The 14756-nt window shown below is 36.5% G+C and overlaps 1 protein-coding gene across 4 annotated transcripts in view; it reads left to right on the top strand.

The window, feature by feature from the left end:
- The window catches only part of FBXO38 (F-box protein 38), a 58924-nt gene that overhangs the window by 8457 nt on the left and 35711 nt on the right, over window positions 1-14756 (top strand). For all 4 annotated transcript variants that reach the window (XM_008014908.3, XM_008014907.3, XM_008014906.3 and 1 more), the window contains exons 2-6: window positions 2596-2786; window positions 6889-7022; window positions 10493-10656; window positions 10862-11027; window positions 13201-13338. In XM_008014908.3, coding sequence (XP_008013099.1) covers window positions 2659-2786; window positions 6889-7022; window positions 10493-10656; window positions 10862-11027; window positions 13201-13338 — 730 coding nt within the window. In that variant the 5' untranslated portion in view covers window positions 2596-2658. The remainder of the gene's footprint in view (window positions 1-2595; window positions 2787-6888; window positions 7023-10492; window positions 10657-10861; window positions 11028-13200; window positions 13339-14756) is intronic.

The raw sequence follows: 14756 nt of genomic DNA, 5'->3' as shown, positions 1-14756 counted from the left end.
TTTGGGAAGGGGAGGGTTCGTGATATGAAGCAGTTCATTTTGGACATAATGTTTTTGGAGGATGTTCAAGTTATTGACGTGAAAATTTCTGATAGGCAGAGGAAATAAAGTTCAGAGCTCAGGAGAGGTAAGAAGTAGAGTTGGAAATTTTTTTCTTTTTTTGCTTTTCTTTGTGTGTGTGTGTGTGTGTGTGTGTGTGTGTGTATACATATATATATATATTTGTAGTAGCTAAATCTTTGGGAATGGGTACAATTGCCCACGGAGAAGAGGGCTCGAGGATGAATTAGCAAAGGAGACTGAGCAGTGGTCATAGAGGAACCACAAGAATGGAGAATGTCACTTTGGGAGCCAGAGGATGAGACGGTTTCAAAGGAGTGGTCAGCAGTGTCCCATAATACAAATGGGTCAGATGGGGAAGCACTGGAAAGAGGCTATTGGATTTGTTGACTACATGTTCAGTGTAACCTCAGAGGTTTCAGGAGCTATCATAAGATGAAAAAATTCATTTGGAGCAGGCAGGGCAGTAAACAAGAAAAGGTGGTCAGTGATATAATCAGAAGCAGGTGAGTTTATTTATAGCTTTTCTTTTAGCTTGGGCAGTTCTGAGTATGAACTTTATTTTTCTGGAGGCCTGTTAGCCAAAATGTGATGGACCACATAGGAGTAAGCTTCTGAGAACTTAAGATACATGTCATAAATTCAGGGTAGCATAGCCCATATACCTACTTTTTGCAGAATTTTTTAGGCTCACACTACGAGGTACCTGTTGATGCCAGTCCACACACATTGATTTGTCTAGTTTCTCAGGCCGTACTGGTTAGAAACAACAAATGAGGGAGTGTGTGTGTGTGTGTGTGTGTGTGTGTGTGTGTGTGTGTGTTTGGGGTATGAGAGGCAAGCATGCTGACAGCCTCAAGAAGTAAATAGCACATAACCTTTCAGTGAGGGAAGAAGAGACTGGAACACACACACACACACACAGGCACAAGAAACGATGAAGATTTACTTAGCCTAGTAGTGTGTCCATGTACTGCTGAGGCAAAAGAACCCCAGGAACTGCATGTACTTAAAGTACCCTCTGCCCACCAGGTGCCTTTCTTCTACTGAGATGCCTGAATGCTTGGGTTCTTGAAGTGTATTGCTTGTCTCTCATTTTTAAGACCCTTTAGGAGTTCATATCACATTGAGGATTAAGACCCCTGCTAGCAGTTCAGCCTCATCTTATTCCCTTTTTATCACCCTCTGTACCCTAATACCTTTGGTTTTATTTCAGTTCCTTAAAAGAGCCAAGCTCCTTTGCAGAATCCAGCAGATGAAGCATATGCCTGTGTAGCTCCAAGAATGCTTTTCTTCTTTCCTACTTTTTGCAGTGTTAATTCCTGCTCTCCCTTCAGTTATCGGCTCAATTGTCTTTTCCTTAGGAGAATCATTAGTGTCTCTGGCCCGTTTGTTATATGAGGCTTTAGAACTGTGTTTACTGTCTTTGTAGCAGTTACCTCCTTGTGTAATTCTGAGCTCATTTGCGTGGTTATTTGATTATGTATCTCCACTTGCCTCTGGGCTGTTTGTTTACATTGGCCCAGAGTATACAAGTGATATTCAAAATAAATGTGCCAAGGCATATTTAAATGAATGTGAACGCACCTCTTTTCGGTTGTCATCCTGTGCCTCCTCCATCTACAAAGCCATTAATGTTAAAGAGACCAGTATTTCCTATAAACTTTCCTTATTAAAATTCCTGGACAATTTGACAGTCAAGGTATTAACTCCACATGCTGATCAATAGAACAAAAAACCATCTGGGTGCTCATGCAACCCATTTTCTCCCTGCTTTCCCTCTCCGTTCCTCCCCTCTCCCCTATTTTCTCTCTGTTTTCGTCCTTCTCTAAAGCTTATTTTAAAAACAAAATGTGCATGTGATACAAAAGTGAAATACCATCTCAATATTCACAAGAAAGGGAGAAGGGATGTTGCATTCTTTCTCTGAAATTGTATATAAGCTTGTGTTTATTTTTTAGGAGTTCTCTGGTTTTTATCAGATTCACAGAGGGGTCCATGACTAATCTAATCCCTGACTTTATAGGGGAGATAATGAAGAATTTTAAAGATTGTTGCAAGTTTATAGAAGTAATTTGGGGACAGAATCAAGATTAGAACCCAAGAATGTCCTCTAGTTTCTACTCTGTTAGAAGCAGTCCTAGAACCACAAGCTCCTGGAGCTGGAAGAGGTTTTGATTCCTCATTTAATGATCACGTGTTACATATGAAGAAATTGATACTTAGAGAAATTGAGTGAATAAGCTAAGAAGCAACAGTACAAATTAAAACACAGTACTCATGATTCCTGGATTTTTGCTCATTCTAAATAATGCACATTTACATTATCTTCAGAAGTTGATTCTCCAGTCGTCTTCAGAAAAAGATGTTCTGTGCTTTTTACACAGAACAAATTAATGTTTTTATTAATTTGAATGTGATATTTACCATTATGATACCTTTGCCTGTGTGTGTTTGAGAATAAACATTGTTTAACCTGTGTTTTAATAGGGGGTGTGTTTTTTTAGACTACTTCATTCTCTGTTTGCTTTTCAGGTACTTTGAACTCAAGTAAACAAAAGGGAATATTTTCTCTTTGATACTGGAGACTGCACAACAATGGGGCCACGAAAGAAAAGTGTGAAAACATGTATCATGAATAATGAAATTCCAGAAGAAATGACAGCAGATGAAACAAAGGACTATATGAATCAACTTTCACATGAAGTACTTTGCCATATTTTTAGGTAAGATTGTGTTTGGTTGACTTACCTACCTGGAATGGATAAGAGCAAACCCTGAGGCAGTGCTGTCTAATGTGGTAGCTGCCAGCTATGTGCAGCATTTACATTTCAATTAAGTAAAAATTTAAAATTTAGTTTGTCAGTTGCACTGGGTACATTTCAAGTGCTTAGTAGCCATATGTGGCTAGTGGACACAGTGTATAGGACAACAGAGTATAGACAGAAAATATTTCTTTTGTCACAGATAGTTCTGTTGGACAGCCTTTCTCTAGACTGTTAACATTTCTAGACTTCTTGGAATTTTTATTGACTAATAGATTTGTTGACTTTTGTTACTGCATTATAACAGCACTGTGTGTGTACACTGCACAATATAAGGCAGTCTTTCTGATTTTTTCTGACTACAACCCTCAGTAAGAAATGTACGTGTAAGTGATTGTAACAAAGTTTTCTGAAATAATACCCATCATAACTAAATGCAGTGCATACATTAAAGTTGTTTTATGAGCACAACACAAAAAGACTTCTAAAAAAATTATATTTTTACCCAAACTGCATTATAACAACAGTTTTTTTTTTTTTTTTTTTTGAAGGAAAACTGTCATTCTAGTTTCCACTGCTCTCTTCTTTCAATTATTGTCCTTATGTATATAATTCAAATAAACAAATTCTAACATACTTTGTCTCTGAAATTAGAGATCTGAGTTTGAATCCTGGGTTCATTATTTGCTAGCTCAAGACTAATAATAGACATAATGGCAGTATTATTAGGATTCAGTGAGATAATGCATTAAACACTTAGCACACTGAAAGCATAAATGCTTGGTAAATGTTAATGGTTATTCTGCCTCTTTTCATATTGCTACATGGTCGTCATAATTTTTTTTTACTGCTTACTATTCTATGGAATGTATAAATAACATGGTACTTATCATTTCCCTTGTCTGACATCTAGATTGGTTTCAGTTTTTCTGTTTTCTGCAATTATAGTTGGAATTAACTTCTCTAAGCATCTGGATTTTCCATTATTTTAGGTTGTGTACCTATGAAAAATTTCTTTATTTGAAGTTCTTAAGAATGTTTTGAATTTCTGTAAATGAATATTTACAGATTATGAACTTTTAAAATAGCAAGAACAGTTATTTTAGGAGATCCTAGGCACTGTATTTTTTTTCCTAATATAAATGTGTATGTCATTATTTCCTACAGTTTGTTATTGTGTGACACATTGTAGTTTTTGCTAGTTCAGTTCTGTCTGGGATTAGAAGACCAAATTAAAAATGGTAGATTTTTTTTTAACAAAACAAAATGATATTAACTTTCATCTGGCAGAAAAAAAGCCTGTCAGAATAGCCAAAAATATTCAGAAAAAGAGTCTTACAACTACCAGATGTTCAATTACATTCTAAAATGTTTTGGAAAAGAAAGCCAGACAGTTGGGTAAAGGAGACAAACATAGGCTCCATTCAAATACATGTGGAGATCTAGTTTATGACAAGGTTGTATTCACATCAGTGAGGAAAAGCTGGGTGGACTATTCAGCAACGATGTCTCAACCTACAAACCATATGGAGAAAAAAATAAAAGCGCATTTTTATCTCATGTCTTACAGCTAAATTCAAAGTGGATCAGTGAATTAAACAATAAATCCTTCAGAATTCTTTAAGAAAGCATAGGTAAAATTGCATCTAGGGATAAAGTTGGATAATGCTAGGAAAAAATTGGACCATGTATTATATATGTGTATTTTTTTGAGACAGAGTCTCACTCTGGCTGGAGTGCAGGGTATGATCATGGCTCACTGCAACCTTGAACTCCTGGGCTTAAGCTATCCTTTTGCCTTAGGGGCACACACCACTGTGCTTGGCTAATTTTTTTATTTTTTCATAGAGTTGGGATCTTGATTTGTTGCCTAGATTGGTCTTAACTTCTGGCCTCAAGCGATCCTCCCATTTTGGCCTCCCAAAGTGCTGGAATTACATGCATAAGCCACCACACCTGGCCATTGGACCATAATCTAAACTGAAAATAGATCAGATAACGTTGTGCAGTTAAACAGAATATTCAAATGGAAGGGGTGGAATCAAGTCAAGATATAATGGTAGTTACAATGAAGAAAACAGAGCATTTGACAGCATGTAGAAAGAACCATGAACTTAGTTCTTGAACTTCATGTATTTATTCTGGAAAAAAACTAAATTTTGTTTCATTTTTAGTCTTCCAAAATTTTGATTTGAGGACTCATTGTGGTGGTGTAGTAACTACTTAACATATCTTCATAAAACAAGAAAAACTATGGCCTTCCTTAAAAGAAACCTAATCTTTGCTGTCCCTGCTATGCTCTCTTTTCTAAAGTGTTATATTTGATCTATCTTCAGAACTCTAGTCCTTTGACTATGTAACTATGAAGAAAAAACATGTTACTTCTTAGGGAAAATATGATGTAAAATAATCTTGATTTTGTGATTATTCATCTGTTTGTATTTAAAGGGAGTATAAATTCAACCTAGGCAAATACGTTGGATAACAATATTTAGGAGAAAAATATTACAGTGGCAAAATTAATTTAGAAAGCAAATTTAATGTTTTTCATTGTTTATAAAATGTGTTGTCATGTTTCTGAAAAATTCTACTTATAATCTAAGTTATAGAGACTAAATTAAGTTATGGCTAGCAGTAATGCTTTATTTTGTGTAAGATTTGATATAAATCATTTTAAAGGGGTAAGAAGAGGGATGAGAAGTAGAAAAAAAATGGATCAGATGAATATTCAACGGGCATATGTGGACTTTTCTTTCAGAATTAGCAGTGTTGTTAAGAGTTAGTGTCAGACAAAACTGTGTTGCCATTCCTGACCCTTTCGCCCTCTTACCTAGCCATGTGACATTTTGCAGGTTTAATTCTTCTGAGCTAATTTCAGCACTTGTAAAATGAAGTAATAATAGTGTATACTATGTCAGTGAAGTGCCAACAGATAACAGAAAATACACTTACCTGGAATTTGAAGATAATTTAATGGTGGGACTATTTACAGAAGTGTAGGTGGAGTTTAGGGAAAAAGTAAGGGATGATGAAGAATTCATCTACGGGATTAGCAGCAGTAGAAAGGCAGCATTGCCACCTGCAGCCCTCCAGCTGGTGCTTCTCATTGGCTAAAGTTAACAGCCAGAGATGGGTAGGGAACACAGCAGGTCAGAGAGGGGGAGAAAAAGGACTGGGAGAGAGCTGTATGACAAACAGGAACCAGCTAGTTACTGCTTAAGGTTGTTGTGAAACAATGAGTGGAGTGTGACGCAATACAGGTTCAGTAGGTAAAGGTAGCTTTAACTTTTCAAAAAATTTAATTAAGTGTGTGTGAAGGGGTCTTAAGAGAGAAAAATAGACCTTTCAGAATATATAACAGAAAAAAAGTCAGGGTTAATTGAAAGTTTCAGGAAAAGATAATAAAGAAGAATGGAAAAGAGGAAGTTGTAATTCAGATGAGGTGTCTTAATACTTATGCAATACTTTTATTAGTGTATGTGACCTTAAAGGTAAAAAGAAAAAAGAAAATCTGGGAAAAGAAATTGTGTACTATATGGCTAGCATACATATTTGTTGATGGAGAAGATAGTAGAGTTTGCAGGAGCAGGAGGGTGGAGTTGAGAGGGAGCAAAGTGTCCCTACAGGAAGTAGATTCGGTAAAAGATATGAAATAATATTGCCCATGTTCAAAATGAGTAATTCTCTCTGATCTTTCTCAGGTTCCTTTCTCATCACATCTTGAAAAGCACTTATTTTTTTTTCTTCTTTTCTTTTTTTTTTTTTTTTTTTTGGTTTGTTTTTAGATTTTCTTTGTCCTTGAAAACTCAAAAGAAGAAAGGCAGGTTTTATCAAATGACCTGTGGAGGGAGCTCAATACCTTATTTGGATACTCAAGTATTTGCTGACTTATCTTTTTAGTAAAAAGCTGTATGACCGTATATGCATGTTAGCTTTAAATCTCTGTCTGAAGATCTTATTTCATTTGAGTGGTAGGAGATTGGAAGAAGGAAAAAAAAATAACTTATTGGTGAGAGGTAATACTTGCCCACTTGATAAATATGAGTTTCTTTCTCTCACAAAGGTACCTCCCTCTGCAGGATATCATGTGCATGGAATGTCTTTCCCGGAAGCTAAAGGAAGCAGTGACCCTGTATCTGCGAGTTGTGAGAGTTGTAGATCTCTGTGCAGGGCGGTGGTGGGAATACATGCCAAGTGGTAAGTGGATTTAATCTGTAAAGTACAGTAGTGTCCTACTGGAAAGTAGTAACAATGGTTTCATAAAAAGTTACTTGTTGTCTTGAAAAAGGCAATCTAAGTCACCTCGTAGGGAGGCAAGATTTTGTTTAAATTATTCATGTTGGGTTTTAGGTTTGTAAAATGCATTTTACCTGAGGCTTTATTGTTTTAATAGTCTGCTCTTTTCATTTCCTGTCCTTAAGTAACTATATCAGCCTGTTCCACACATATGTGATTGGAGAACATGAGCCTTTGGTTAATGGAGTATATGTATATCACGTTAGACCATGTGTGTCCTTTACTCTCTGATGCGGGTTTTCCGTTGAATGGTAACAGTTTTCATCATGGATTTCCTCTACAACTAAACTGTACCCTTTAATTAAATAAATATACTTGCCATTTTTGTAAAATAGACCGCAGAATTCCAATTTCTTTGAATGGCCTATAGTAGGTCTTGGAGATTCTCGAATAAGGCACTGACCGAGCTTACAGGTAAAGAACTCAGAGTTAGCTTCCTAACCACTACAAATTGTTCCCAGTTGAAGAGACCACCTGAAAAGAAAGTTAATGGCTTTAGCTAAGCAAGGCATACTTGAAAGGAAGGAGTTAAAATAAAAGGCAATTAAAGCTGCTTTTCAGCCGGGCGCGGTGGCTCAAGCCTGTAATCTCAGCACTTTGGGAGGCCGAGACGGGCGGATCACGAGGTCAGGAGATCGAGACCATCCTGGCTAACACGGTGAAACCCTGTCTCTACTAAAAATACAAAAAATTAGCCGGGCATGGTGGCGGGTGCCTGTAGTCCCAGCTACTTGGGAAGCTGAGGCAGGAGAATGGCGTAAACCCGGGAGGCGTAGCTTGCAGTGAACTGAGATCCGGCCACTGCACTCCAGCCTGGGTGACAGAGCGAGACTCTGTCTCAAAAAAAAAAAAAAAAAGCTTCTTTTCACTTAATGGCAATCCATTAATTGGTACAATTTAGTTACTGTTGTTTTGCAATTATGAATCTGTCTTGTAAAGTCATCCTTTTTCTATGATGTCCAGATTATGAGACTTTGAAAATGGTATAAGACTGAGAGGGGACCAAAAAATAAAATTTTTTAAAAAAAGCCTTAATAGAAGTGAAGGGCTGGAGGAGATAATTGTCTTGTTCTGTTCTGTAGAACAGAACAGGTTAGCTCTGGAATACTGGAATTGTGCAGGTGGGTGCTGCATCCTTTCAAGAGAGTCATCAGATCAGTTGCTAACTCTTATCAGTTGGCCATAGTAGTTACCAATATATACTTTTTTTTTTGAGATGGAGTCTTGCTCTGTTGCCCAGGCCAGAGTACAGTGGTGCAATCTTGGCTCACTGCAAGTTCCACCTCCCAGGTTCACGCCATTCTCCTGCCTCAGCCTCCCAAGTAGCTGGGACTACAGGCACCCACCACCACGCCCTGCTAATTTTTTATATTTTTAGTAGAGACAGGGTTTCACCGTGTTCACCAGGATGGTCTTGGTCTCCTGACCTTGTGATCCACCTGCGTCAGCCTCCCAAAGTACTGGGATTACATGCGGGAGCCAGCGCACCCAGCCCCAATATATACTTTCTTAAAAGGAACATTGCAAAGACCTGAGGCTGGAACTTATTAATAAGTTTGTGGGAGGCAAACCATGGTTGCTTTCAAATGTTTAATAAAAGCCATTCTAAGGGTAAAAGATTCATCTCATCTTGTTTCAGAATGATCCTTTATATCAGGAAAGAAAAAAAATTAGGGCAGTGTGAAAATGATCGTCTTATTCCTTATATTAGTTTTGCTTTTGCAAAGATTAGGCCAGTGGGAATTCTGAAGATGGGATTAATACAGTATATAAAGGCAGGAAGGCAGAACTCCCGTGTGATACAGTCAGCATTAACATTACTACCACTTACCTATTAGAGAAGAATTTGACTGCATGTTGCTGACTTTTAGGCTGTGATAAATAACCTGTGAGCCCAAGGCTTCCCATCTTTGCAATGAATGTAAAAAAGAGTTGAAGCAAACAGTCTCTAGCCTAAGATAAGATCACACTAACCTTGCTCACTAATGCCACCCTGAGCAATTCTCTGGCGTTTAACCCAGATTACTTTATGGTTTATGTATGTGATCTCTTTGGATTCTCACTCCATCTCTGTAAGGAACGTAGAACTTTCCCCATTTCTCTCGTGGGAGGCAACATATATGACAAAAGAGGATAAACATTGCAGAGGTTACACTTAGTTTTAGATTCCAGCACTGCCATTTGGAAGCTCTTAAACTCTCTCAACTTCATTTTTTATGCTTGTTAGATGGGGTGATAACCTTTCTGATTTAGTCGTGAGAATAAATGAAAAAACAAAATGATTAACACATTGAATTGTTCAGTAATTAAAAGTTACTATACAAGAAAGTTATAAGAATTGTTATTATAATTAGAGACCAAGTAATCTCTAGTCTCTCCTTACTCTTCACTTTTGTGATACTAAAGTTAACATGTCTGGACTTTACATGTTAAATGAGATAACTTACAAATAAAACAACTTTCAAAAAAGTATATAAGACTTAAATATTTGGGGCCTGCTTTTTATTCTTGACAGTTAATATTTTTATTTGTCATTAATAAGCAGACAGTTGACTTTCTGACCACTTTCATTAAAAATAAAAAAGCCCTTGTAACAGATTAAAATAGCATCCATATGAGACTTGTCTCCCCACTTATTTAACCAACAGCTCCTGCTGTGGAAGTAACCTGCCTCTCTCTGTTCCCATCTTGTTGATTCCTGCTGTGGTCTCCTGGATAGATAGCTTCCTATCAACAGCATCCCCTGAGATTGGATCACTCTAGTTCTCTTAGCTGACTTGCATCTGTCTTTTTCAAAAAAAATTAATTGTCTAAAATGGCAGGGAAGTAATAGTTACACATATGACAGAGTATCAGGGTAATTATTAGAAAATGGATAGAATAATTTGAGATAGGAATTAGGTCAGAACTGTGAGCTTCCTAAGGATGAGGATCATATCTTATTTATATTTTTAGTTGTGATCTGCAGAGCCCTGAAGGATTTACAGACAAGAGAGTACCCGTGGGGGAGGAGGAGGATGGTGGTGATCAGGTGGGTGGTCCCGCTCCATCCACCAAATAGGTCCAAGTTATCTGGGTCAAAAGTGTATTCTTTGTTGAAGATTTCCGTGCCTTAAAAGGAACAAAAACCAAACAGTCAATAATAAAGGCCTCCTCCATAAAGTATTAACTCAGATTAAGTGAAGTTTCTGACACATTTCCTCTATTACTAAAGAAGTATATTTTCTGTTATGTTTATTCAGCTTTAGTGTTAGCCTTATGGAAATTTGAAAAGGAAGTCTTTTTTAACTTTTGGTAAAAATCAGAAGTGCCTAGTAAGTGTTAATGAACAGAAAGACGAACCTGGCTCTAAATACTTCTGAACTTCTCAGGCTTTACAGATTCCAGTTTTCTAACACTATTAAAGAAGATGCCAGATGTTGAACAGCTATATGGCCTTCACCCTCGATACCTTGAGAGGCGAAGAGTAAGGGGCCATGAGGCTTTTAGCATTCCAGGAGTCCTAGAAGCTTTGCAGGCATGCCCAAACTTAGTGGTGAGTGCACCTGGCTGGACATTTTGGCATCAACTGTGGATGAAATAATAGACCAAAGAATGCTAGACTTGTTTACTCACATGCAAATCATCTGTTACAAACTTTTAAGTTCCATTGTGTACTTAGCATCTTGTGGTACAGAAATAAAAGCTTTGGATGCTAAATTAAAGTCCTTTCTTATGCTTGCTTTGGCGTTATTTTCTAGGGTGTGGAAACTTCTCATTTGGAATTGGTAGAATCCATTTGGACATATATGCCCCATGTTCATATTTTGGGGAAATTCCGTAATCGTAATGGAGCCTTTCCAATTCCTCCTGAAAATAAACTGAAAATTCCTATAGGAGCCAAAATTCAAACTTTACATTTAGTTGGTGAGTACATGTTTCTTGGGTCAGTTGTAACTCCCTGAAATGCCATATAACCTGAATATTCACTGAAAAAGAATAATGATAATTTTAGAGATGGCTTTGTTGATTGATGACTTCAAAATAAATGTTTGCAAGAGCTGTATAAAAATTCAGATTTCCCATTAAAGATCCACTGGGGTGAGGGAAATACTGTTTCACCAAGTGTATATTCTCTATCTGAGTATTCTTTGAAATTATATACCAATAACTTCAACTTAAGTAAAAAGTGTAAATATTTTCTCAAATTTGTCACTTTTGGCTTACGCTACTGAAAGGAATTCGGGGGTCCCTGGTAATATAGTCTGGTCTTTAATATTTGTTTACTACTCTATTCTGTATATATATACACACAGAGAGAGAGAGAGAGACTATATATGTTTTCAGCATTATTCTAGGTATTGGGGATGGTCCAAAGAATTGGAAATTTCTGAAACTCAGGTGGTAAAGGGAGGGCATCGGGAATGATAAGGAGTTGGTCTTAAATAAGACTTAGATACACAATTATGGGAGAAAAGTAAAGATTTCTAGCAACCCTTCATTTATAAGATCAGGGAGTAGTGTCTAGTTTGAAATTGGATTTTTAGATATAAGGATTCTGTAATATCTGAAATTTATAATATAAGCTCCTTAAGGTCAAAGACTTATTTTCATATCTTTATATTTTCTATAATGCCTGTCACAGTTCATTGCAAATATAAGTACAGGTTAAGTTTTATTAAAATACGTTAATTTATGGGAATCATTTAACAGTTTAACACTGTATTATGGTGATGCAGAGGAGTGGTAAATTAATAATAATGAACATTACCAAGAGAATGGGCAATTATGTCCTTTGTTTATAGAGTTTGGGACAGAATGTGGATTGGGCCTAGGATATACTGTCTTCTCTGCATCTGTCTCACCCTTGCCACCTTGGGTTTCCTAATCAGTACAATCATTACTACCATCTTCATAGTATTAAAATAGATGCTGAACTTACCTTTGTGACTTCTGCATCGTACATCTCAATCTGTACCTCACTTCTGCTTTTTGTCCTTTTGTCTCATCCTTAATGTTACTTCCCATTTGTTGCTGTACTATGTGTGTGTGTAGTTCAAGCTAAATTGAGTTAAATAGCAGAGAGATGCTATTTTGAGAGGAACAAGTTAAGGGGTAATCCTTGTAGGTCACAATAAGAACATTTGGCAGAATTTAGCCTTTAAAGAACTGGCCATTCAAGCACTCCAATTTTGCATTCTCTAGTTATTCTTGCTAGCAGAGTAGCAGAGCTTCTATTTTCCAAATTTAAAAATTGCATTAAACAGTTTTGCCAACTACTGTTTGTTAAATGCCATCATCCTGGATCCTTGGATTTCTTTAATAAATTTGTGTCCCTTCCTTGGCTTTTATCTTCTTTCGTCCATATTTCCTGTATTTTTTCACCTCACGCTACACCTCCCTTCTTCTGGTCGTGGTCCTCTGTGGGTATGATTTCTAGTATTAAGCTGCTCATGGATCCCATGCATCAAATTACCTTTACCAATCTGAAATTCTAAAATAAATGACTGGCAGATTTCTGCTTTTCTCAGAGCCATGCTGGCTGGCTTCTACCACATATTTACAGAGTCTTAAGATTCATGTATTTGTAGAAAACAGCTTTTAAAGCTCTGTGTCTGGCTATCTTCCAAATATCTATTTGCATATTTAAACCCACCTCGCTGACTTTGCACTGAGAAATTTAGTTTTCCTACTGGGGGGCAGTGGACATTAGTAGTCAAATAGTAAATTTGTGTGTTCCATCTCCATCGTTGTAGTTTTGCTTTCGATAATCCATTTTCACTTTACCTCTTCTGGGAAAATGTATCCTAGGAGAGTTGTAAGATTATGAGAAAGACTTATGTGTTAATCTAAGATATAGAAATACTTTTTAAACTCTATCTTCCCATTGGCCTTTTCTAAAAAAGTTAAGTCAGATTATAGTTCTTTATAAACCTGTTTTAAATAAGGCAAACTTAATAGATTTTGTGTAATTTATTCTGATAAAAATCCTTGACCAGTTAAACTGTTAGTATGAAAAATAGAATCTTGAACTTATAAGCAAAATGTAGTATAGTTTTGTGATTTTTCTTGTTTGTTCTTTTTTATATTTGTGTTTTAGGGGTGAATGTTCCCGAAATTCCTTGTATCCCAATGCTAAGGCACCTTTATATGAAGTGGGTAAGACTTACTAAACCACAGCCATTTAAAGACTTCCTTTGTATCAGCTTAAGAACTTTCGTCATGAGGAACTGTGCAGGTATTGGTACACAATTATGGTGGAATTAAACATAAGCTATTCTAAGAATATCCTGAAGCAAACTTTAGCTACATTTGTAAATACAATTATATTATGCTATTACTATTTATGTCTTATAACTTATTCATCTTGTGAAGATAAATGTACTTTTTGTTTTAAATACGTTAGAAACATGATTTGCATTTGACCTCAGCAAAAACAAAAACAACCCAGAATATCTGTATTTTTTACAGGCACTTTTTACTTTTCATAGGATTGTTTTATTAAATTTCAGTATTCTTTGTTTCTGGTCTCTGGTCTCTGAATCATTCTGCATGTAAATAGTTGGCTTCCTTAATCTACCTTAAACATAGCTTTTATGGTATTATCGTTCTAAACAGAAATCTTTAGTGTCCCTGTTGCCCTAGAGTAAGCTTGTTCAGCCCACGGTCCGCTGACCACAGCCCACATGATGCCCAATACAAATTCTTAAACTTTCTTAAAACATTATGAGATTTACGCATGGTCTTTTTTTCCCCGCCCACCCCCCTCCACCCCCCACTTCTTTCCAGCTCATCAGCTATCTTTAATGTTAGTGTATTTTATGTGTGGCCCAAGACAATTTTTCCTCTTCCAGTGTGGCCCAGTGATATCAAAATATTGGGCACCCCTGCACTTAGAGCATTAAGGGGGAACTACTCTGCTTAAGGTCAAAATAACCAGGACCCCTCTTGATAGCCTTATTCTGACACCTTTCCAAGATATACCTTCTTTTATCATCACATTTGACTATTTATTGTTCCCTGGACAACCATACAGCTTTCCACCTCAATGTCTTCTCTTATGCTGTATTATTGCCTTATCCTGAGATGTGCACTTTCTTCCTCTTTTTTTGTATGCATTCTTCAGGTGCTGCCTTTTCCAACTTACTTTTCTCCTCTTTCTTTTTCTTTTTCATGGAGTATGGCAGATCTTATTTTTATACTTGATGCAGTCTGCCTTCTTATCCTTCTTTAATTGTTTATGTTAGTTCTAGCTCCGTGTCAACTGCACGTTTTTTGATGGACAGGACCATATCTTTTGTGATCTTCTATAGTATCTAATGCAACACTGGTCATAGAGATGGTTAAATGATTGAGCTGTTTACTTGATGGAAGGATCAAATTTTTATCTTGACTTTTTCCCATTAGTTAGTTTGGGTTCAAAACTATTGAGCCTTTAGAGAATTTACAGAATATTACATCTCTCTCCAGTGTTACTGAAAAACCTTTATGCTGAGTAAATGTATGGTTAATAGGCTAACACTTCCATTTGTAACAAGAACTAGATTGCAGAGAGCCAATTTGACTGTCATTTTAAGATATAGAGTTTATACGTTATACATGTCTTTCACTGATTTAAAATTCATTTTAAGGCACTTTACATTGTTCTATCAAAGA

The sequence above is a fragment of the Chlorocebus sabaeus genome, chromosome 23, assembly GCF_047675955.1.
Source record: "Chlorocebus sabaeus isolate Y175 chromosome 23, mChlSab1.0.hap1, whole genome shotgun sequence".
In the NCBI taxonomy this organism is placed as follows: Eukaryota; Metazoa; Chordata; class Mammalia; order Primates; family Cercopithecidae; genus Chlorocebus; species Chlorocebus sabaeus.
This window is presented reverse-complemented; position numbering and strand designations above follow the sequence as displayed.